General features: G+C 35.8%; 1 protein-coding gene across 6 annotated transcripts; it reads right to left on the minus strand.

Moving 5' to 3' along the window:
* Positions 1 to 8,610: 8,610 nt before the first annotated feature.
* On the minus strand, positions 8,611 to 24,789 carry LOC18443408 (protein SAWADEE HOMEODOMAIN HOMOLOG 2). 6 transcript variants are annotated; one of them, XM_006853598.4, is made up of 9 exons: positions 24,159 to 24,787; positions 15,013 to 15,098; positions 14,809 to 14,854; positions 14,549 to 14,690; positions 13,566 to 13,629; positions 12,915 to 12,966; positions 9,927 to 10,070; positions 9,287 to 9,406; positions 8,611 to 8,874 (listed from the first exon to the last, which is right to left on the minus strand). In XM_006853598.4, the coding sequence occupies exons 1-9, from the start codon at positions 24,210 to 24,212 to the stop codon at positions 8,833 to 8,835; spliced, it is 750 nt and encodes a 249-aa protein (XP_006853660.2). In that variant the 5' UTR covers positions 24,213 to 24,787; the 3' UTR covers positions 8,611 to 8,832. The 6 variants fall into 6 exon arrangements, 4 of the variants coding, with proteins under 4 accessions (XP_006853660.2, XP_088723091.1, XP_020528796.1 ...); XR_016055658.1 differs by lacking the exon at positions 13,566 to 13,629; XM_088866965.1 differs by lacking the exon at positions 9,287 to 9,406.
* Positions 24,790 to 25,468: the final 679 nt, after the last annotated feature.

Consider the following 25,468-nt stretch of genomic DNA (forward strand, 5'->3'; position numbering starts at 1 on the left):
CTCTCCCCTCACCCAAACACAAAAAAAGAGAGTGATTTTCTGCCATTTTTTATAAGATTTGTAGCTTTGCAGGAGTTATTTTACACAACTCAGATCACAAATTCACTTACCTGAAAGTGCAAGGTCACATTTACCCTAGAGGCTCTGTATTGAGAGGGCCCTTTATGGTAGAATTTGTCTACATGTTTGGATAAGGTTGGTGTTGGATTATAGGGGTGCCTACCTTTTAGCTATTGATTAATGCATGATTTGTGTTGTCTGTAGCATTGCCCCTAACATTTTTGGCACAGGGTTTTTGAGGAGGAGCTGCAACTTGGTCTCCAGGCAAGGAGCTTATATCGATAATATCAACGACCTTAGTGTGGTGCTCGCTGCAAATATACTGTTATTTCCATGCCCTTGTGCAGTGCATAGCATGGACCTCTCAGTATTGGCCAAGTGATCTCGCTCTCTCTATCTGTGGCCCTCTTAAGTACTCTCTCTCTCTTCTCTCTTCCCCCATGGCCTGTCTTAGGTTATTAGCAGTATGGCTCTCTCTCTCTCCACCATGTCCTTTCAGTATTGGCGGTATGAAGGCCCTCAGCCCACCCAGAAATGCTCTCTCTCCACCATGTCCTTTCAGTATTGGCGGTATGAAGGCCCTCAGCCCACCCAGAAATTCGTGATATGATGCTCTCCCTGCCCCACAAGAAAAAGAAGACAACGCACCCACCCATTGGTCCTCAGCATTTGATCTCTCTCTCTCACCCGTTCCTGGGCACGTTTAAGAAATGAATGGGATTCACTTTCACAAGTCTCTCTCTCACTCACTCACTCCCGGGCATTTTTTAAGGAATGAATGGGATGCACTGACTGAGGTCTCTCTCTCTCTCCTGGGCATTTTTATGGGGGTACTTGTGTTGGTGTTTACTGCTTTAATAGGGATCTTGGGATGGGTAAGTGAATCCATAGGCTCTTGGGTAGGGAAATTGTTTATAAAGATGTTGGCAGGAAAGATTGGAACTTAGTGGATGTGGGGATTGAATGTGGCCAGTCTTGAGTTGTTCCCAAGTAAAAGGAGAGGGAAGGTCTAGACTGCTCAATGTGGGCATTACAAATCCTGCCTCATGGTTGCATTGAACTTGGTAACCGGTTAGGCATGGGAAAAAGGAATTGGGATAGGTTAGTCTGTTGGCTTCTTTATACGATTGACACCCCTTTCGCTCGAAACCACATGTTTACAAGTGACTTGAGACTTAAAACCCCTGGCCTCTCTTACTTAGCCGCACATGTTTACAACTAACATGGAGCTAAAGGGCCTTGAAAGCTAGGTTAGTTTATTTGAGTTCTTAGGATAAAGAATTTAGGTTCACCCTGTTTTCTCATCCAAATGTATATTACAACCTGCCTCAGTTTGTGTTTCGTGTACACGAGCCAAGGGTTTAGTGGCCTCTCTTATTGCATTTGCATATTTGGATGTTGGAGGGGCCTTTCCTAGACTTCTTCAGTCTAAGAGTGATGCCAAATATGGTTGTTTTTATGCACTCTTAAGCTCTGTTTCTTTAAAGTTGCGAGCCGGTGTGGCAGCCCGTAGACCCGTGTGGTAATCTCATGGGCTGTGGGAAGAACTATATTTTGTGATATTCCTTTTCTATAAAACTAGGAAGTTATTTCATGAGGAAAAGATTGGTTTATATGCAAATAGGTGTATATGCAATTGCTTTAACTTGGGTACCAAACCATTCAATCACCTTTACCTGTTAATGAAATAGATGTCTATCAAATAGATGTAGTTCGAATGGGTTACAAAGTTTGAGAATTTTTTTTAAAAATTTTGGTGAGGTTGAATAATAATATATCCCTAATTCCTTGACTTTATATCATGGCCATGACCTGTGCCATGTACCAAATGTAAGTGAACATGCTATGAACTTTCTCAACAAAGAACAAATAAATTGATGCATGAGATAGTCTTATAAAAGACGGTTGGTTTCAACATATATGGCAAAGTGCTTTTAGTGACACAGAATGGGCCTTTGTTCTACTTGGTTTAGGTGGAGTCACAATGTGGTATTATAGCTTTCATTTCTACCGGTTAACATGTTTAATCAACAATGATAGAAATTTACAAACAAGAGGAAGTCGAGTTCAAAAGAGGGTTTACTAACAAGAGGAAGTCGAGTTCAAAAGAGGGTGCGGTTTGTATTGGGCTTAGGCTCCAAACAATCAAATTAGAATTTGAGTGCATCTTCAAATAGTGTTGAGAAATATGGTTTCAATATTGAAAAGTTTTGTGATAGATTTAAATTATATTTTGTCTTTAGTTATAAAATTTAAAGCTTCAAAAATAGTGTAGGTCGAGTAGATTTAAGAAAATCTTGAAAATTGACAGCTAAAAAATTAGTTACAAGATGTATTATTTTCTAAACTTGAAATCCATTTTTTCTTGGTATCCGTGTATTTTGATGTGGAGATGATCAATTTGATGATGTTTGGGTATCATGACTAGTGAAAGTTTTGAAGTAGGCTCTAATTTGATTGTTTAGAGCTTAGGCTCTATATAAAATTTTCCCTTAAAAAAAAAGGTGGTAGTGGTTTAATCAAATAACGAAACAACAGCTAATGCTTTGAAATTGATCTCATAAAAGAGGACATTGGGAATAGCATGATGTTGCATTATAATGGATATAACATGAACTCTTATTTGCTTGTGTCAGCTGACTCACTATTTTTCTGTGCCTGCTCGAAAATCCAATTTAAAGATCCAATTAAAGATGGGACTTTGGATCCAAAATTTAGGGTTTGCGAATCGCAACTACGATGACGAAAACTAATTTTATGGAAGACTATGTTTTGGAAATTTTTTCCACCTTGGCTTCTAGTGGAGGCACTATTTTTTAACGTCCATTTCAGAGACCTACGATTGATGCATAAGGAGAATTACAATAATAGGTGATTTGATTCACCAAAACTGCGTTATTAAATAAGCATCTAAAACTAGCGTTACAATAAGTACAAGTTCTTTATTTTAGCATGCCCAACATGATGGAAACACCTAACATACCATTTTGTTATAATTTTATATGCCTTCATAAATGCCATTATATCAAACCAATGATTTAAAAATCGGCGAGTCGAATCGGATTCGTCCGGTTTGACTCGGGTATTTGCACAGCCCGTGTCGGTTTCAGCATAAAATCGGGTACCACCCAGTTATAGAGCAGAACCGTCAGTTTTTACCCGGTTCTGTCCGATTCCCTCCGATTCTAGCAGTTCCTTTTCGGTTCTAGCTTCAAAAGCACTTTCACAGGTGTGTATGCGTCACACGTACGACGCGCACAACTCTCACACGTGTGTATGTGTGACACGAGCGGTATACACTCCCACACGTGCCACACACACTCCCACATGTGCCATATTTTAGCTTCAAAAGCACCTTCACACTTGTGTACGCATCACACACGCACCACTCCCACACATGCGTATGTGTGATACGAGCGGTATACACTCTCACATGTGCCATACACATTCCCACACATACCACACACATTCCCACACGTGCTACATGCACGCGTGCATCGGTTCTAGCCGGTTCAGGTCTCAAAAAACACTTTCACATGTGTGTGGTCTCACCCGGTTCTGTCTGGTTCCCTCCCTGTTTTAGCGGTTCCCTTTCAGTTCTAGCCTCAAAAGCACCTTCACCCGTGTGTACGCTTCACACGTGTGTACGCTTCACTCGTACGACACACACCACTCACACACGTGTGTATGTGTGACACTAGCGGTACACACTCCCACACGTGCCACACACCACTCCCACATGTGTGTACGTGTGACATGAGCGGTACACACTCCCACATGTGCATGCACGTGTGTATTGGTTCTAGCCAGTTCAAGCCTCAAAAAACACGTATGTGCGTGTCACACGTACGACACACACCACTCCCACATGTGCCACATGTGCGACACGCACATGCACGTGTGCATATGCACGGATGCCCTAGTGTTTTCACACTTGTGTTTATCTTCCAATTACATAGTTATCTATATAACATATTTGAATACTCATCTTTCGATGTAGGATAATTCCCAAATATCATTAAATGAAAACATAATGTAAATATATGCTATTAATAGGTAATTTTAAACACATATGCTAAGGAGGTATGATGATTATCACTAATGTTATTTGGAGTTAATTTTTGTTCCCCCTTGGGCATATAATAAATTAAAGCGTTATTTTCAAAATTTGTACGCATTTTATTAATTTTTACATTGATAACCAAATCTTTTATTTTATTTATTAATTTTTAGATTATAAATCTTGAAATGTATTATTTTTCTTACAGTTGTCAATAATACATTTTAAATTAAATAATATTATAAACTATTTCTAATTTGTTATTATTTATCTAATAAAATAATTATAAAATTTAAACTAATAATTATAATTTCAGTATATAATATTATAATTAGTTAGGTTGTAATAATTTTGGATTATAGTTAGTTAGGCTATAATAATTTGGGTTTTGTTAGCGGATTAGGGTTTTTTGCCAAAACGAGATTTTAATAGCCATTCTTTCATTGATTTAGTCTACTCTTTATTATAGTCCATGTATAATTATATATTTTATCCATGATAAGTCTATGATTTTTCTTTTATGTGATGCAAATTTAATACTTAAGTTTATACAGAGATGCCCGATTCAGGTCATCGATCCGCTTTCTAAACCATTGCATCAAACGATAATGCTTAACATCAGTTTTATGGCATTAATTTAAGGGTGCGGTGCCAACCATCAACAGAAGAAAGGCACAAAAATCTTTCTAAAAGGTGCATATTGCATAAAAAAATCCCTAAAAGTAACTTAAAAGATTTATTTTACTTCTAATTCTTAAATTTGAAGTTTAAAAAATGATATAAATCAAGCAAATCTATAAACACTAAGTTTTGTAATTGACAATCCAGGTAGTGTGAGACAATGTGTATTACTTTAAGAAATCCGCTTTTTAGTGTCCATACATCTCAAAATTAACATGATCAATTGAAGGGTTTTTTAACATTGAATAACCAGTTTAGGTGGAATTTTTTTAGCGGTACCTTGCTTCTATAGGATAAAGTTGACACATTATATACACTTTTCCCTTGAATGAGTGGGGTAAGAGTATGCTCGTCTAAGACTTTGTAATCTATGATTGACTCATGATATTATTATTTCTTCGAGGCAGTCGGTCTCCATAAAAACAAAGTGCATTTAAGAGAGATTTTGGACCTAAATTTTAACCTACTTTCGTTATATAAATCTTGGACCTAAAATTTCGTTGGTCAACGACCACAATAATGAAATTGAACATTATCGATTCAAATCTTAGAAATAAATTATTTCAAATTATATATTTAAAATGTTCATCACTACTTAATTTGCTTAAAAACAATTGTTTCATGCATGTTGGACCGCATTTGTACAATATGCGGTCTAGAGGTATATGGTATCCATCTCAAAGATGGATGCAAATAGGTGGTACATCCAAAAGCAATTGTAACTAACGATCGAAATATTTTTTTAATATAATTATTATTTCTAGTTTTCAAATTTTATTTATTTTTTTCATATTCATGATCTTCATGTTAAAAATTATATATTTTCTAAAAATCAAGATCAAATTATATTTAAAATATATATTTATTGCCAAGCCCACATTTGTACATGTGCGGGCCTGGCCGCATGCTAACCGTATCCTTTGCTTAATTCTTCACGTATGAAATCTGCGCTGTTTTGCCACAAAGTCATGGATCTAAAGTGAAAATGCATTTAAAGTGGAAGTGACATAGGATGTGTGATATGATTCTCTGTCTATCTCTAAGAGGACATTTTTAGAAGGGTGCCGCTTTGAATATGGCCTCATTTAAACGTTACCCATGTGTAACTTATGCTATATGATATGTATGCTATATATGGATATATATTTTTACTTTGATAGTTGATATTTATTTTTTATTTGATGTTTGATTTTCCAAGATATCACTAGAATATGGTAATTCAGACTTCATTGCCCATTTTAAAAGATGGAAAATGTATACGATGACGTCATTTATTTTTTATACATAGAGGTCATAATTATCGTTGACTATTAGACTTCAAATCGAGTGGTTGAGGATGTGTCATTGTTTAGGTACAATGTTCAAATCAAAATTTCTCAAATATTGCGACACACTTTCATCTATTGGATTTCACATACAATGGCGAAAAGTGATTGTGACCTCCTTATACTAAAGATGGATAGTATCACAGTATACAATCCTTAAAAGATGCAATTATTAGTTACATCACATCTTAGTCTTCACACTCAAAACAGATATTATAGCAAAAGCCATACATTAGGCTCAATTTTGAAAGAGGTCTTAGGAATATAGCAATTCAGACTTCATTTTCCACTCTAAAATATGTAGTAAAATCTTCCCTACCATGGCATAAATATGTAGTTAAATCTTCCCTACCATGGCAAAAGGTTGTGATACATGGAAGGCCCCCCTTTGAGGGGTGTTAAAGCGAAACTTTGACAGGAGCAGCTAATATCCTTATATAGTAGGCAGATTCCAGGGATCATATCCTCTACCCACAAGAATAGGTAGAGTCCAGGGTTCGTATCCTTATGAACCTCCACACTATGCTGCTCAAATGAGGCAGAATGTGAATCGCCGATGCAAGAATTAAAGTTAATACTAGAGATGACTAGATTGCTAAAGGTTGAAGGTCATCATCGTCAAAGCTTTTTTCCAACTAATTGGTACTAATTGTCGAAAGTAACTTAAAACAAAGTCGTCCATTGGATTGAATGAGAGTATTGGGACGGATGCTTCAACATAACGTCCACCTTCCATTCCCATTGTCCACACATAAAAAAAAAAGAAAAAAAGAAATATTATTAAGTCTCCTTCAACCACCCTTTTGGCTGCCTATTGTTGTCAAGAAATTTGAGAACGTGAACATTCAGCCATAACATTTTTTTGGTAGTCTTAAATTTTTGTTAAGAAATATTGAGAAAGAGGTAAGGTCAGATCACTAGAGAAGCTGACTATTTGAATTTTTAGTTGGACCATCACAGAAACTTTGGTAGATCAATGATTGCTCCATAATGCAGATATGGTTAATGGCATTTCATTTTGCTCTCTTAAATTCGTCACGCATAAATCAAATGTAGGGACTCAAGCACCTCAAATTTTCTTTCAAAAGATATGTATACATTCACAGATAACGATAAATAAACAAAGGGACTTTCCTTTTGTACCCCTGTCCATTTTTTTCCATTTAAGAACAGGTAATGAAAATTAGCATACTAGACATGTGGCATTTTGAATAGGGGATATATGCCATATAATACCATTTACTTATGGTACAAGGAGATCATAATGGGCACCAAGAGGTGTGTCACAAAGTTCAAAAAAATTTATTTAGATCTTTCGCATGATTAATAGCCCATCACAGCCATCCAATCTCACATGTAACGATCAATAGTGATAGTGATATTCTTGTACCAAAAATAAATGGTTTTAGTTATATACTTTTCTTTTTAATATTCTCACACATTACCAAATAGCAATTAAAATAGTAGCTGATAAGTACGTGATGCATTAGAAGTTGTAAATAAACTTCATATTGGATTGTGAATTTGCTCACACATACCAAATAGCAATTAAAAGAGTAGCTGATAAGTACTTGATGCAATAAGAATACTTCATAGTAGATAGTGAATTTGTAATGTCCATCTAGAAATTTTGGAAAAGAAAAAGAATGTCTTCCAAATTTTAGATCTAAGCATCTCATCAAACTAAACTGCTAGCATATGTTAAATAGGTTAAAAAACACATTTTAGGATATATTTTTCATTTTTTTTATTTTTTTTTATTTTGTGATTGTTCATCAAAATGAAAAGAGTGTATATTTAAAAAATAAGGTCAAACAAATGGCCTTAATATGATCTTAAATATTGTTTCATTATATTATTATAAAGAAAAAGTATATAATGAGACCGTTACCTTTGATACAGAGTGGTTACAATTAATCTTGACTATTGGACGACTACATTTATTTTATTGACTAAACTCAAAGTTTAAAAGAAATTTTATCAAACTTTGTGATACACCCAAACAAATTTCACATCGGATGGTTGTAAGTAATTGTGACCTCCTTAAAACAAAAGTAAATAGTAACAATCCGTATTATAAAATTGTTACATTAAATCACTCCCTTAAATAAAGGGAAAATGAAGAATACACACTTGCACGGTGAACTAGAGGGGAAAGAATACTATGTTATTCACATAACCATGGATTGGGATATAGCCATCCAATCCATGGATGCATAGTTAATAGAGCAGCGCCACCAGAACATGATATGAACTAAGTGGTAGGCCCCACCCCCGCCATCACCATCCATCCCTTAATTGGGATAGATAAACAATTATGGGCATAGATTTTCTATGTTCATGTGGATCATAATATACTTCCCAGTAGAAAGTCAAATAATCTGATTGGGGTGCCAAAGGGACGATCAGATCCAATTTGTCAATGGAAAAAATCAAATTGAAGTATATGAACCAAACACAAAAAGTCAAGAATGGTATTTACTATTTTGCAAAAAGCCGGAGCCACACATTCATAAAATTAAAGTTACATTAGGACAAGGTGGATCAAACAAACATCATGATAAAAAGCTAATTTGCTCTATGAGGAAATTCATCTGACATTGTTCGCCAATAAAAAATACATCAAAAATATGTTAAGAAATGAAACAAGGATTGCATACTACCAGAGCAAAAAAAAGCCTCAAGAAGCAGCAATGGCTACAAAGCTCAAGATGGACGCCGGCATACCCTTCTTAGACGAACTCTTTCCTGGGATTAGAAAACAAAGCTTCCATATAAGAGAGAAATATTTGCATTGATAGCCATTATGTAAGGGCTGTCTCAATGATCTTCTTCATATGAAAAATAGGCTGGAACAAGTTGTGCAGGTTAGTAAAAAATTCAGAATTAAAAAACAGTGCCCGAACCAGTCAAAGTTATACAAGTGACTACTTTATCCCACATATTCTATGCATTATACTAGATACTGACATTTATCTGGCATTTTTCAATACCACTTGGGAGACAAAATGGTATTGAGATAAAATGACTGGTCATGACACTGTTTGGAAATTACAAGTTTCTTGAGCATCTGCACTATGCAGTTGTTCCAATTGCGCCCCGATAAGAAAAAAATATAATGTTTCCCAAAAAGATTAGATTATGTAGAACTCAAATCTACCTCAGCCTGATCATGATCATAGCGAACCAAGAAGGTACACCTACAACCCCTTAGGTCATGTCGCCTCCTCTGGACTTCGATGACATGGGCATCAAAGTAGGTGGCTAGGTTCTCACCTTCCTATGAAAATTATCAAGTAAAATTTAATCAGATGTACACTATTATACAAACAACAATTGACTTGATATACAGCGCCTTGATAAGGTGAAAGTAGATATTAGATATGTATGTGTGAGTATGCATGTGCACGTGTGAGATTCACATGTTCCTTGGCACAAAAACGTAATCAGAGAGATTGTTCTGATCTAAAAATTCAGATCATCTTTACTCATCTCAATTGAAGAAAAAAATGCTTTGGAAGAAAACAAAAATCTCGAAATCAATTCTTCCTTGAAGATTGACTCTTAAACATCCATTTGAGGGACTATCAAACTAGGCTTATAAGAGCTCAACAATCAACTTTTTCCCAAAAAATTGTTCAAAAGGTGAATCCAAGATGCAATGAAAATTTTCAAATCAAAAGAATCCCCTGGGAACAAGACCACGTGTACAGGGTGGTAGTGTAGCGAGAGCATCCTAGCAATATGAGAGAGAGAGAGAGAGAGAGAGAGAGAGAGAGACATAGAGAGAGATGAATTACCCGGAAACAGAGGACAAGATCTCCAGGCATAACCTTCCCACATTCAGAAGACTCTAAAGGAATAGATCTCCGACGAACAGCTCTTTTCACATTAACCCACTCATCCTCCTCCGCACCAAATCCCGTAAACCTGACACGTACTTCCTGAAACAAAACTATTTATTCACCAAAAGATATGGTATTTTCTTCTGGGAAAGATGATGATGTGATTTGCTAAATGAAGAGAATGAGAGAAATTTGGTGTTCATCATTTTGGTATTTTTCCTTTTCTTGTCCTTAATTTGGTCGGAACATCCAAACTCTTAGGTGAGGGCCAGAGCCCTCCCAATTTTTGTGAAATATATAAGGATGGCCTAAGGGTGATAGTCGGATAAGGTTGACCCGCTTAACCCGGTCCTCATCTGGACCCGCCAAGTGGACCAGGCAGGTCAGAATCGGATCCATCCCTGTGTGTGCCTATGCATGTGAGTGTTCGTGTGTGTGTGCATTTGTGCATATGCATGTGTGTATTCATTTTATATTTCGAACCCTACCAAACGTGACCCGGCAGTTCTGGTCGGCATAGGATCAGTCCAACCCAGACCCACCCATTTACAGGTCTAATGATGCCATTATTTATTTATTTATGATAAATTTTCATGACAATATAGTGTGCTGGAAATTGCTAAAAAGAATTTCCATTGTTTTTGAGGTTAAAATATGATGGGTCTTCAAAACTTCATCCTAGAGCAAATCATCATCTACTATTGACAATAATCTCTATCCTAAAAGGATTACCATGATAGGTGCAAATGTCTTACAAACTATGCAATTTCTCAGATAGATTAGTGACCAAGACTCATTCTCTTTCAATATTAGTAGCCAAATCAAAAAAACAAAAATAGCCTAAAGCAATTTTACTTAATGTCCTAGAGGTCTGTCTGCTATACATGTTAGCCAGTGTCAGACACGTGTATCTAGGGACAGCTTCTCCATCATTGTAATCTTGTTACTAGTCTCTTATAATCCTAAGGAGGATTTAAGTCATTTTTCTTGGTCATTAACAAAAAATGGTTCCACCCTTGGCACATATTGCTTTTGGTAGAATGGGAAACATATGATTATTCTCCCATTTTCATATTACAATGAATTGTTCAGGAATCTCTGCAGTTGCCCGGAACTTATATAGGAGGCAAATGTGTTATATAAAATTTTTTGCTCGTCTATGCTAATGATCAGTCATCATTACAACTAACAGAGATCTAGTTTATCTCCCCTCTCCCCGATTTATATGGAAAATCTATAAGCGTTGGCCTTTTAGAACGCCTTAAGAACTGACTGCTGAAATTTGTGACATACTCGGCAAGTTTGGACAGCACCCCTAGTTCCCAACACTACTACAAAACTAGGGAAAAACCAGTTTTTTTTCCTCCCTCACTATTATCAAACACCCATTGTTTGGAGGCAATTTCTACACAAGTGGGATTCAAATATTTAATTGACACAAACGAGTTGCAGTAGGGCTCTTGCACAAGTGAAGGAAGAAAATACTAAAATTCCTGTTTAGTGGTCTATCCAATAGGGCCTTAGATGGCACCACTATACAAAACATAGCATATATGGGCATATCTACTCTATGATGCATGTATCCATTTGCGAGGATGCTATTGCATTACTCATGGCTAAAATAACTATCATCCATGACTATGCAAAGAAAGAGCCCTTCAATTGACCAATGAGCGGGGTGGCTCGGTCCAGTCTGGTCAGCCTAGTCGTGACAAAATAGGGCCTGGGCCATAGCGCTGGCAATGAGCCTATAGTAAGCATCAACGTTGGCTTTGCTTGATGGTGGCCCTAACCATTCACTATCAATATGTCAAAGTTTCCAATCTTGATGTTGGTGGTACTGCTTTAAAACTTTAAAAAAAGGCAACATAGACCTAGACAGTGATGTTTCTAAAAGAACTTCAGAAAAAGGTACTCTTAAAAAACACTTTAAAAAGGTACTTCTTGGGATTTGATATGCAGACTTATTGAAGTAGGAAAAGCCACACTATCGCTAAGGACCTTAAGTTTCTTATGTTCAAAAAAGTGATGACACTTTAATAAGTTTCAACACTTCAAAAACTTTTAAGAAAATGCCCAATACGTATGGTCACCGTGTCAGACCTGTGTCTATGCTTGTTGACATGTGTCTAAGTGTCGATACGAGTCAACGCGTGACACCAGCTCGTATATCAAGTATCTAGGTAAACACTGATTGTGATGCCATTAATGAAAATCCAAGGTATCGTTGATATGAAAGTCTTTAAACTGGTGAATATCAAAACCAGGTAAAGGCTTGGCTTTATGATCTTTCATCATGTATGAGCCTTGACACATAAAGGAAACCAAACATTGTTGAGAGAAGAAAATGATATGGAGAGGCACCATATTTTGTGACCAAGTACTCAAAAGATGGACAAGTTAGAAAATTTCTTGTCCTACCAGGGACTGCACCATTTAGCCCTTGGTATAAGGACAGTAAGGAGCGCAGCCACTTACCCATTTAGATTATATAGGGAAAGGGTAAGGAGCAAAGCCGCAATGCTGATCAACGGGATGCTAAGGTGTGAAGCTGTGCTTCTTCCTTATCCACCCCTTCTTTACCTTCCCCTTCCTTCTATATAGTAAGAGAAAGCGTCAGAACTGAAGATTTGTAAAAGATAAATGAACCTCAAAATTTACATGTGGACAAATAAAGGTAGCTTGAGGAGGGGAGGAGAAAGGCAAATGAACAGGCATAGATCACATAATCTAGAATTAGTAGAGGGTTAAGCACGTATTGGACATGACAATTTTAGCATAAACTAGCCATCCTTGCCTGGTCCTACCATCAAAATGCAGTGAAGTAACAACAAGCAATGGCTTCTAAAGACAGTCAATTCAAATTGATCATGAATTATACAATTTGGAAAAGAAAAAGCATTGACCTAACTCATTATGACAGTCACAGTGGGTGCTACTTACAGGTTCACCAGAATGAAGAATTCTGTGCGTCAGGAATAACGCAACGTCATACCTGCAAAAAGGTATGATAAATTAGTAAATAAATTATTCCAACACAAAAGACAAAGTAGAGCTTATTGGCATTTCTTTAAAGGTAACATTATGACAAATATAGAATGTAACCCATGCTTCAGGTATTGAATGTAACCAGTCAAGCAACAGTTACAAACAAGAAGTATACACGAGAGCTGCTCATGTAAATAACCATTTCATTGCTTCAGTTCCTTATAAATGTAACTCCCCATTGTACTCAAGGTGTAACAATGAATGTTTTGTTAAGATCCCAGGATACGTATGATGCTTACAGATTGTTTAAGTTATAACCATATACTTCTAATTATATTTATATCCAGAATATTATTGCAAATTCGCAGTAGTCCCTGATAAAAAAATAGTAACTGCAACACACCAACACATGCCTTCTGTAAAGATGAATAACTTTTCTAGAATATCGGAGTTACAGAATGACACATTGACTAAATGCTAAGTCAATCGCATGTCCAACCATAAATACTTGCATAGTGTCAACCATGAAGTGTTATATGACTAATAGAAACTACTAATATAAAAAGTGTGCTCAATCACATTGTCGGTGTTTATGTTATCACTAACCATGCCCCATCTTTTGCTGATCTAGCCTCAAACTCCAACTCAGATAGATCTGAAACCTTGTCAACTGTTCCAAGATAAACATCAGTCATATATCATCTTTGTCTTCGAAAAGGATTCCATGAAATTTCTCAATTATGCAATAAATGATAAATCCGACAAATCTCTCAGTTATGCAATAAATGATGAGTTGAAGGAGTATGCCGATTTATACAGTGAACTTAAATATTTTGATTGCAATATGAGAAACCAGTTGTTGGTTCTGTGCATTCATAAGAAACAAAAGGTCTGAATGAAATAGAACAGAATTCCTCCGATAATCATCCCTCTGAATAGAATATAGATAATTGAGGAAGTAGAATCAGCATACTATATGAGGTGTATGCTAGAAAACAGATATCTAGGCCATCGACCATTTGTTCTCAAGAAAAAGAGCGGAGATTAACCATTGTACTGCTAATGCGTCTGTCATGTACTTAACTATGTAAAACAGTTCAGTTCCATTGTCCATCTCTTGAGAAGCCATGGTGGATGTATCACCTGCGTGTTGTACAATATACATATTTTCCCATAGTTAGGGGTGATAATGAGGTCATGTCGACCTACTGCCCCAGCCGGTTGAGCCCCCTATTTCTGTGTCTAGACCTGCCAGGTAGTGCCGGCGTGTCAGGTCCCCATTAGGGTCAACCTGACCCAACCTTGTGTGTGTGTGTGTGTGTGTGTCGGATGGACCCAATGACAGTTGACTAAGACCCTATCCTATCTGGGTCTACCATGGACCCCACCCCGAGCCATTTACAGCCCTACCCATAATGTAGATGGCTGACGGAACATATATCAGAGGATGAGTACAAATCATGTTATAAAACCTTTAAAACTGTTCATCGTGATTAATAAGTAAAGTGGTATCATGTTTCTTAATGTTTTGATGTCATATGCTAGTCTTCATCCAAAGGAAATTTATAGACCAAGTCACCAAGCCATACCACTGATAGGCGCAACCGCAGAGCTCTCATGCATATTCTTTACAGGGCTGTCATCAAGAACAATCACTTCATTGGATGGGTCAGGCAATGAAGTATCTCTGTCTTTGGGAGTTTGTCTCTTGCTTTGAAACCAACATTTAACCTAAACATCATTTCAAAGAAAAACAAAAGTTTAACATTTAACCTAAACCATAACATGGGTCAAAACAAAGATTTTGCAAAGAGTGCAAGATGAACTAGAAAAGTGCATGCTCACAAACCTGCTCCCAATGAATGGGATTCTTTCCAACACAACCTGAAGCAAGGCTGAAAGAGCAGTTCAATTAAGTAACAGAAAAAAACTGATGATTGTTAAGGACCTATAAATATCACAATCATGAAAAGGAATTCAAGTTGCACTCAAGGTTTGATCATGCTTCTTTAAGGACTCAGTGAAGTTTTCAGGTAAAAGGAGCCATGCTCACTTAAATTTCTCCGTAATTGACTGATAAAATTTGGGATCGAAAGATTCATGTTGGGATTCCTGAATCAACTTTTCCATTTGCTCAACCTATCAACAAGGTTAAAAAACAAAATACATCAATTTTGGTTCTTTTAATCCGTAAAGTCATGACCATTGCTAGATAATAGAGATATCCCAATTCCCATGCAGAGGAGAGGAAAATAATCATTTGCTCATTATTAACAATTTCTTTTTCTGATCAGCACCTATAATTTTATTATAGAGAAAGGCATTATAAAAAGATTAATAACAAGTTTCTCACTCTTAAGCAGTGATCATTAAGTATGTCACTTTCTAGACCTTTATTGATTATGTACTACTTTAGAGACTAAATTTATTACTCATGAACTTCATATGTTACTTTTTTTTTCTTGTTGAAGGGCAGGTGGGCGTTAGTTATAAGATCCAGGAACATAAACAAGATCTTAATGTTATTGTGTGCCACCAGCATACTGATGTTGTACGTAACAAACAAACAACATCTTAAGGAGACCAAACAATGAGATTGGGGCTACAAAACACCACCACTATAACACAATAAAATAGTAATTTATATCCACATGTTCCTAACAAAGGCAGCATTTTATATGGATTTTCAAATAACTATTAAAACACTCTTTAAGAGCTATTAGTACACATTTATCTCCTTATCTTTGCCCCTGTGAGGGCCAAAATAACCAATAGAAGCTTTTGATTTGGAGCTTAGTTGAAACTTTAAGGAGCCTTTCAAAGTATTATCCACAATCAAACGTTTCTATTTAAAGATGAAAATATTAAGTATGACTTCAGAAACCCCAAAAAGGGCATGCAGCCATAACAAGATGCATCAGGAGTTCAATGGATTTGACATGAAGATTCCCGAGCAAAGATTGTATCCATGCAAATGAATGTGATATATTATATTTAAGTTTAACCCCCAATCATATAATGGTGAAAACCTAATGTCTTGAACCACTTTTCAGTCTTTTTTCTTGTATTTTTTCCGATTAAGCTAAAAGGTTTGTTAGGAGATCAAAATAGTCTTTTATTGGGAAAATAGCTGCTGATTACATTTGCTATTATGTGCTATCCGAACTCCTTATATTGAAACATAATGCTTGAGTAGGGACCATAAGTGTGGTATTTCGCTCAATTAGTGATCCCAATATGCCAATTATATGCACCACATTCCTTTCCAAATCAAAGGAGTAGATCATATTCAATTATACACTCATCAAAAAAAAAAAAAAAAGCTAGGTCAACCCAAATAATTGCAACATCACCAGTGAAATTTGAGCTCCTAACCCAAACCAGTTTTTGCTTCAGAAGGTTGACCCTAATATGCTTTTTCTATGCATGAGAATATGTCCCAAAGCGTAGCTATTGAAAAAGGGAAAACCCCATTTTTCTCAAAGACAGGAAAAAGGGAAATCCCACACTTATGCTCCACTTCCTAAGCATTATGTTCTAACACGGGGAATTCAAATAGCAGATGATGGCAAGTATAATCAACAAGAAATTACCCAACAAAATATCATTATGATCTCCTAAACCCACAACCTAGATGATCCCCCATCATCTCTAAAGCATTTTTCCTTGACAGAATCTCTAAGATTTGAAAAATCAAAAACTCTTTTCCCAAACCAAGTTGGAACATCTTCTTTCTCTCATACTGTTTTTAACAGGTCACAAATGTCCATTAAGAAATGGCTCTATAGAAGAAACCACAGTTAGCTTGATCTGCCTCCAATCGTGTAATAATTCAAAATCCATCATCCTCATCATCATCCAAGCCTTATTCCAATTATTTGAGGTCGATTACATGAATTTCGTTCCTCCATTCTTCTATAGCGAGGGCCATACCCTTAGTAAGACCAAAAGTTGCAATATAATTTCTCACTGCTTCTATCCATCTCCTTTTGAGCCTTCCCCTTACCCTTTTAGAGTCTTCTGCTTGAACCAAATTGCACCTCCGGACTGGTGTTGTATTCGGTCTATACTGCATATGGCCAGCCCACCTAAGTCTACTTCCCCTCATCTTAATGCCTATTGAAGCCACACCTAAGTTCCTTTGTATGCATTCATTCTGAATTCTACACTCATCCTATGGATACGTTGTTTCTTGACCGCCCAACATTTCATCCCATAAAACATGGTTGTTCTTACACCTGTCATATAGAACTTCCCTTCGGTCTCAATGGTATGCAGCGATCACATAAAACAATAATCATTAAAACTTAAAGACATCTTTAATTTTTCTAATATACACCCATTTGAAAAAGTTTCAAATTAACCATAAGAATAATTTTATTTTTGTTAATTGCATTGAAGTCTTTGGTTTTCCCAAGTGAGTTAGTGCTCTCAAAATAATTGAAGTAACAAAAAATAGTTTATTGTAGCAGCCTGTATCAGTTCAAAATAAATGAATAAAACAAACAATTATTATGTATAATCCAAACATATAACCATACACATGACTTATTTCATCCTTTCTTAGGTGTCAAACGAAGATTTCCACTGCATACCTGAATTACACAACTAATGCAAGGAAAAAAATAATAAACCAGATTTTAAAAATAAAACTAAAGGTTTGAGATGTTATAGCTTCTCTCTGGGTCTGCAAGGGAGTCCACCCTAAGATCTTTTCACAAGACCAAGTCTAAAAAAAGACTAGAAATAGATAGGGATTAGCATGGTTGGAATATGTTAGACTTGTTTTTAAGAGACAAGGGAGATATCGAGTTTAGTTTGTTATTTTTATTTATTAATCCTTATAAGTTTGTATTTAAAAGGAATATGTCCCTTATTTGTAAAGAGAGGCTATTGGAGAATAAAGAAAGAGTTTTGATCTTGTGAAAAGATCTTGGGGTGGACTCCCTTGCGGATCCTAAGAGAGGATATAATTTCTCCAGCCCCTTTATTTTTATTTTTCTAGTTTACTTTTAATTTTGTGCATCAGTTGGTATTGGAGCAAAGAAGATCCAGCCATTGCAATGCTGCCGAAACCTAATTATGATATGGATGATCACATGGGACAAATTTTAGAAAATCTAACCAATGTCATGGAAGATGTTTGAAGCAAAGTTCATAAAATGAATTAGCAGTTGCAGCAATTGGAAAACACCATTATTTGAGAAGAGGGCGCTCGCAACCATGAAGATCCAACACCAAGTTCTACTATAGAGATGAATCTAGTCCCACGACTGACTCGAGGTGCCGATTCTGAATGTAACAACCAAATTGTGATACAGGTAACAAAATCTGAGGAACATCCACATGATCTCGTTATTAAGGTCAATCTTTCCGAATTTTATGAGGAACTTGAAAAATAATCAAGATTAAGCTCGCTCAGTGTTCTACTTCAAGATGCGAACAAAATATTTGATAAATTGGTTTATTGAAGACAAAGTACCGAGAAGAATGGTGGGACTACATCACCAATTATTCGATTGGTCTCTGAAGGATGTAAGCTTGAGGTCGAGCTTCTCCCAACCCTGAGATAATGATGCAAATAAAAAAATTTATTTTTTTATATTTTTTTAGCAGTTAGAAAATATGTTATCTAGATTTTTAATTTTTTTTAGGGTCATTCTTGTTTTTTTAAGTCGTAGAGATTTAAGGGGTAGAATTGAAAGTTTTGTTTTTTTTAAAAAAAGATAGATTTGGATAGGGATTAACATGGTTGGTTTGGTTTGGTTAAGATATGTTAGACTTGTTTTTAAGAGATAATGAGAGATATAGATTACTTTTTTTTTATATTATTCTTTTTAGTTTGTATTTAAAAGGAAGATGTCCCTTCTTTGTAAATATAATGATTGGAGAATAAAAAAAGAGTTTGATTTTGTGAAAAGAACTTGGGGTGGACTCCCTTGCAGCCCCAGAAAGAGGGTATAGTCTCTCAAAAATGAAAATAAAAGGGCTTGCGAGATTATATCATCTCTCAGGATTTGCAAAGGTGTCCAGCCCAAGTTCTTTTCATAAGATCAAACTCTTTCTTTATTCTCCAATAACCTCTCTCTACAGAGAAGAGACCTATTTCCTTTAAATACAAATTTATAAGGAATAGTAAATAAAAATAAAACAAAAATCACAAGCTAAACTCTATCTCTCCCGTATCTCTTAAAAACAAGTCTACCATATCCCAACCAACCATGCTAATCCCTATCCGTATCCATCCTTTTTAAAAAAGACTAAACTTCCAATTCTATCCCTTAAATCTTTACAACTAAGCTAAGGCAAGAATAACCCTAAACAAAAACTAAAAAACCAAAAAATATATTTTTTAAGTAGCAAAAAGATATAAATAAAATAAAATTAAAAGTCACTTGTTTAGTTGCATCATTCTTCTCTTCCGGGGTTAGGAGAAGCTCGGCCTCGAGCTTACATCCTTGAGAGGCCAATAGAATAATTGGTGATGTACTCCCAACATACGCCTCGGTACATTTTCTTCAATAAACCAATTCATCAAATACTTTATGCTCATCTTGAAATAAACACTGGGATCTCGAGCTCAATTATGATTTCTTTTTCAAATTCCTCATAAAACTTGAGAAGACCAAGCTGGATACCAAGATCATGTGGATATTCCACAAATCGTGGTTCTTGCATCACAAAGTGATCGTCACATTCATAATTGGCACTGCTAGTCAGTAGTGGCACTCGATTCATCTCTACAGTGAAATCTGAAGTTAGATTTTCATGGTTGCGAGCACCCTCTTCTCGAATATTAGTATTCTCCAACCGTTGCAATCACTGATTCATCCCACGAACGTCGCTTTGAATATCTTCCATCACTTTGGTTAGATTTTCTAAAATTTGTTCCATGCAATTATACATATCAGAAGTAGGTTTTGTTGGCATTGCAATGGTTGGATCTTCTCTGCTTTGACACCAACTGATGCAAAAAATAAAAAATAAACTAGAAAAGAAAAATGAAAATAAAAAGGCTTGAGAGATTATACCCTCTCAGGGTCTGCAAGGGAGTCCACCCAAGATCTCTTTTAACAAGATCAAACACTTTCTTTATTATCCAATAACCTCTCTTTATAAAGAAGGAACCTCTTCCCTTTAAATACAAACTTATAAAAAATAATAAATAAAAAGAAAATAAAGATAACAGACTAAACTCTATCTATCCCTTTATCTCTTAAAAGGGTGTGGTTTTTATAAGGTTGCAACCTTAAACAATCCAATTAAGGCGCACCTCCAAATTTCATCATAACATGTAATTTTGGTGTAAAAAATTCTTAGGATTATCTTAAAATCTATTTTCATATCTAATTATAAAATTGTAAACTCTAAAAATGGTTAAAGTCAAGTAGACCTATAAACATATGAAAATCTTGAAAATGGATGATCTGGACCATGTGTTGCAAGATGCACTATTTCTGGGACTCAAAATCATTTTTGTTTCATATTCATATATATCGATGTCGAGATGATCAATTAAAGGGTTTTTCAACATTAAAACAACTTTTTCCGATGGATTTTTGTAGTGCATATGTAATTGTACATTTTAAGGTAGCAATCTTATATAAACTTTTCCCTCTTAAAAACAAGTCTAACATATCCCAACCAACCCAACCATGCTAATCCCTATCCCTATCCATCTTTTTTATAAAAAAAAAACTAAACTTCCAATTAACCCCCTAAATCTCTATAACTAAAAAAAGACAAGAATAACCCTAAAGAAAACAAAAAAATCCAAATAATATATTTTCTAAGGGCTAGAAAAATATAAAAATAAAAAAATTTAAAAACACATGTTTATTCGCATCAACCTTTAAATATATATTTTCCCTTTCCTCAAACTCATGTTCTTTCTACAGTGTGTAGTTGTGTCTAGAATTCTATGTGTGACCAAATATATCCTATGTTGGTCTGCTCCATGTCCCTAATTTTGCAAGTCATAAAAATTTGGAGAACTTATAATTTCAAATTAATTAGAAGAATACTTCTGCTTTCGTCAATTGCGTTGAGGCCTTTGCATTCTCATAGTGAGTCAGCCCTCAAAAGAATTGAAGTAAAAAAAAAGGGAAAAAAACAAGTTATATTGTATTTGCCAGTACCAGTTCATAATAAATAAATAAAACAACAAAACATTTATTCCATATAACTCACACTTATGGCCGCAACCCAGGACTTATTTCTTTCTTATGTGCAAAATGAAGGTTCCCACTGCTCTGCTTGGATCACACAACCTTTAAATGGAATTTTTCCATTTTCTCAAATCCATGCTCTTTTTGTAGCGTGCAGTTGTGTCTTGAATTCTATGCATAACCAATATTATACTATGTTGATCTTGAGCCTACCCCCTAGCCCTAATTTTGTTGGCCCTAAAAACTTGGGGAACTTATAGAGCAATGTTCTAAAAGGAAGAACGCCTAGCACCTAGGCGGTTCAGAGGGCCTGGGCCCTGTGACTATGCAGCTACCTAGGCGTTAAGGAACCCGCTGAGGCGGGCGCCCAGGCCTGCGCTCCTGCCAAAAGGGCGACGATGGGCATTTTTTGGTCTTTTTTAAATAGAAAAAGGGATAATAGTGTTTAAGTTGATTTGAAGCCTAAACCCCACTAGAGTATATTTTTGAGAGAAAAAACCCCAAAAAACTAATTTCGTGATTTACATAAGATCAAAGGGTTTCTCAAAGTTATGAGAAATCGATCTAAACATCATTCATTGAGATTAGATTTAGTTGTGGATGTTTTATAAGTCTATTAGAGGGAGTTTTAGAAGATTTTGACCTTTAAAACATCTTAGAGGTAGAAGTTTGGAGATCGAGCAATCAAAGTTAGTGAAAAAATTTATTTTTTAGGTTGCTCGTATTATTTTGAGATATCTTCTTTGGGATCTATTTGAAGTCGTGATCCGAGTTGGAAATATGGCTATAACCCGAATCTTTTGGATACAAATTAGATACAAATGGGGGAATAAACCAGTTTAAGAAACATCGTATTAGTATCCAGTCGTATTATGACTGGATTTAATAAGTGTGTAGATGAGTTAGTCCCAAATCTGAATATCTACGATATTATATGAGTTGATGAGCTGATAAGTTACAAGTGCTGATTAAAGTCTTTCAGGAGTCCAATAGCAATTAGGCAAAGGACCAAAATTGATCCCGGTAATAATATTCTTAAATCCCTCATGTTCAGTATTTATTTCATGTTGTAGTTTGTTTTCCATAATCTATGATTTTATTATTATATATCTTAATATTTCATATATAATTAATAATTGTAATTCAAAATCAATTTGCAGCTAATTGGTGGAGCTAACATGGGTGTAATGCTCCAAATTTACAAAAGTTGGCCATTTGGATCTTAAGCCTAACCTCTACCTCATCCGGGTATAAAGGGAATTGGAGTACTTTTGAGATGGTAATTTAGCTTATTTTATTAGTTTACAAATTAGAATTTACTAATTTGTATTAGTAAATTAGTACTTAATTAGTTATTAGTTACTTAGCCTTAGTCAATTTACTTATGTCAATTGTAAATTTGTAGTTTTGTAGTATTACTATTATATATTTAAGTATTTATATTAATTAGTTTCATTTTATTTTGTTAGATTCATACAAAGATAAGGAATAAGCTTGAGTCAAAGGGGCTCATTGACCTAGTCTACGACAGGTTTGCTAAGAGAGATAAGAGAGACCCCCCTCAGATAAAAAAGATGAATAATGCTATGGAGTGCTCGGTTGATGATGATTAGGTCGACGACATGAAAAATTGAATGGGATATGGTCATGGAGGCCTTAGGGACATTTGTCGACCCTCCTCGGGCCACTAGATCTTATTCCTAGAGGACGAGGGTAGACGAAGAGGAGGAAACAGAAGCAAATTCAAAAGAGACAGAGGAAGACGACCATTATGTCAAGGAGGGAGATGATTCCGATAATGATGGCTTCGACTCCAATGCATATGATGCAGATGCAGCTGACCCTAATTTTTCTGATGATGAGTGATAACTGATGATTTCTATCATTTTTGTTTTCCTCCTCTTGGTTGTGTATTGTGATTCACTAGTTTGGTAACTTTGGTTTGTAAATTTGAAGTTTTAACTATGTGTGGAGTGTGGTCTATGGATAGTTGGATGTGGACTTATGGAGTATGGAGGAGCATTTTATGTGCCCTAAGTCCCTAACTTTTATGTGTTATACTGTTATTTCTTAATTTCTTTCATTTTCTTGATAATGAATTGATGTGCTATCTTGGATTATGGACTAAAATATGCTTCATCAATATGTAATTTTTTAATTATTTACACAAAATCTGACCCTTAAAACAACTTTTCTTTTTACTTGGCCACCCAGGTTATGGCCGTTCGCCTAGGCACTAGGCGGCAACGATCCTCGGCCGCCAGTGTTTTTTGGAAACACAGTTATAGAGGATATTTTGGGCATATGGATAAGTTTATTTAGGGCTAAGCTAGGGTTTGACATATTGTACAAGTCATTGTGTGTTTTTGGCTCAATAGATAGTGGCACACTCCGTGGGAGCTGCTATAGTGAAACCACTCATCATCTTCGCCCATGGAAGAAGTCGTATCCATGACAAACTATGTGAATCTTGGTGATCTCTTTTCTTTTTCTTTTTTTAAATCTGTTATGCTTTGTGTTTTGATATTGTTCATGGTTGATATTTCTCCCAGTTTTCCAACTTGTCAGACCTGTTTGGTTAGGGTTTCTCAAAACATATTGATGTTTCAGTTGTATCCTTTCTTGTTCCAGTTGCATTCTAAAACAACAAACCAAGAATTGCATCCATTTTATACCCATCAACGTTTAGTTTCTTGTATAGACAACTCAAAAACAGAACAGGCAAATTAACACACGGAAAAACCCAAATAAAATTCTAAGTTTTCAGAATTATACAGTATAAAGAAACCAGAATTCCCTGAAAGAAAAATATACATTCGACAATCTACATAGCGTAATAACAAACCGGAACTACCATGAAAAATTCAACAAAAAAATATCTAAAAACTCCAAGAAATAAGTTTTTCTATGAAAATCAGAGAAATAGATGTACAATCCATGAATTTGCCTAATAACCAAACTTTCCATACAAAAAATAAAAGCACACGCAAAAATATGCTTAAATAATAGACTGAAGAGAAATATGCAATACCTCGTGTGGCGTAAAACGTGAATCCCTGGTTCTTGCAGGACGAGACTTTCCCATAAGAAAGAAGAACACTGATCGTCGAGGGTTATTGCGTTAGGGTAGGTGTTTTTTGATAGAGAGAGATGGGATAGAAATTGTAAAGAGAGAAACTATGCGAAGGGAGAGGGAGAGATATTATGGGAGAGAAGAAGCTTATGCGCAGGGGAGAGAGGGTGGACGCACAGAGAGTGAGGCGTTGGGAGATTGAGAATAAAAGAAATGCGGAGAGAGAATTTTGAGAGCCTTTTGGCGTAAGAAGAGATTTTCATTTTATAAGCAATAGAATATAGAAGACATACATGGAGAGAAATTCTAGGCATAAAGAGATCTTTACGGAAATTTACAGAGCGATGATATGGGCCTTGGCGATAGTATTACCAAGCCACGTGGTCGACTCTAACTTTATTATCACTAAAAGGTTGGGGCTCAAATTCGCACTAACATGGAGGTAGGGGTTCAAATATCCTCATGGTCTTATCATTTTTTTTTTTGGAAAAGACGATTGGTTCGAGGTGGCAGCACCGCACAGGACTTAAGTGATGGTGCTAGCACCCTACATCCTAGCTACTACCTTGTGGTTGACTATTAGAGCCACGGTGGTACCACCTAACATCCTAATTATCATGTTGGGGTTTTCATCCCTACCATTGACACCATCCTTAATACCTTAAAAAACAAGCTAACTCCTAATCTACTTGAAAAAATGGGCGGAACATGTCTTCCCCCAAAGAGAGAGATGAAGAGAAAAATATTTTGATGCGAAATAAATTTTTGTCGTTACCTGATAATGTTGTTACTACCATTGGTCTGGGTTCGGTGATTAAAAAAATGTCGGGTCGACGTAGAATCATCTAATTTAAGTCGAGAATCGGTCACCTTGTTTTGGTTTTACAAATATATAAGAAAAAAATCGAGTCTAAAAGGAAACTGGTAGTTCTGCACGATAGAACAAGTATCTATTGTAAAACGACAGCGATCTGAATGACCTATTTATCGATTGGATCGATTTTTTGTCGGTTCACTATTTTTTCTCCAACTCATTGTTTTTTTTTTCATATAGTAAAATAGTGATTCAGATTGTCGATTCATCGATGCAGGTTGATTTTTTAGGTGCCTGATCCAAATCATCGATCCACTTTTGAGTTACCATATTGGGGTTTGCATTCCCACCACTAACGCCGCCCTGGTGATATATTAAAAAAACTAACTCCTAATCTACTTGAAAAAAAAGGTAGGATATGTATTCCCCTGAAAAAAAGAGAGTGATGAAGAGA

This window comes from Amborella trichopoda, chromosome 5, assembly GCF_054954075.1.
Source record: "Amborella trichopoda isolate Santa Cruz 75 chromosome 5, AtrichopodaSantaCruz75HAP2 v2.0, whole genome shotgun sequence".
Taxonomy (NCBI): Eukaryota; Viridiplantae; Streptophyta; class Magnoliopsida; order Amborellales; family Amborellaceae; genus Amborella; species Amborella trichopoda.

Excerpts from the sequence above, each read along its gene's own strand:
- LOC18443408 (XM_006853598.4), bottom strand. The coding sequence starts at position 24,212 with ATGGGAAAGTCTCGTCCTGCAAGAACCAGGGATTCACGTTTTACGCCA. Across the intron at positions 13,630-14,548 it reads TGCGGTTGCGCCTATCAGTG|TTGACAAGGTTTCAGATCTA; the intron begins GTATGGCTTGGT and ends ATCTTGGAACAG. Across the intron at positions 10,071-12,914 it reads TTCTTCATTCTGGTGAACCT|GAAGTACGTGTCAGGTTTAC; the intron begins GTAAGTAGCACC and ends GTTTTGTTTCAG.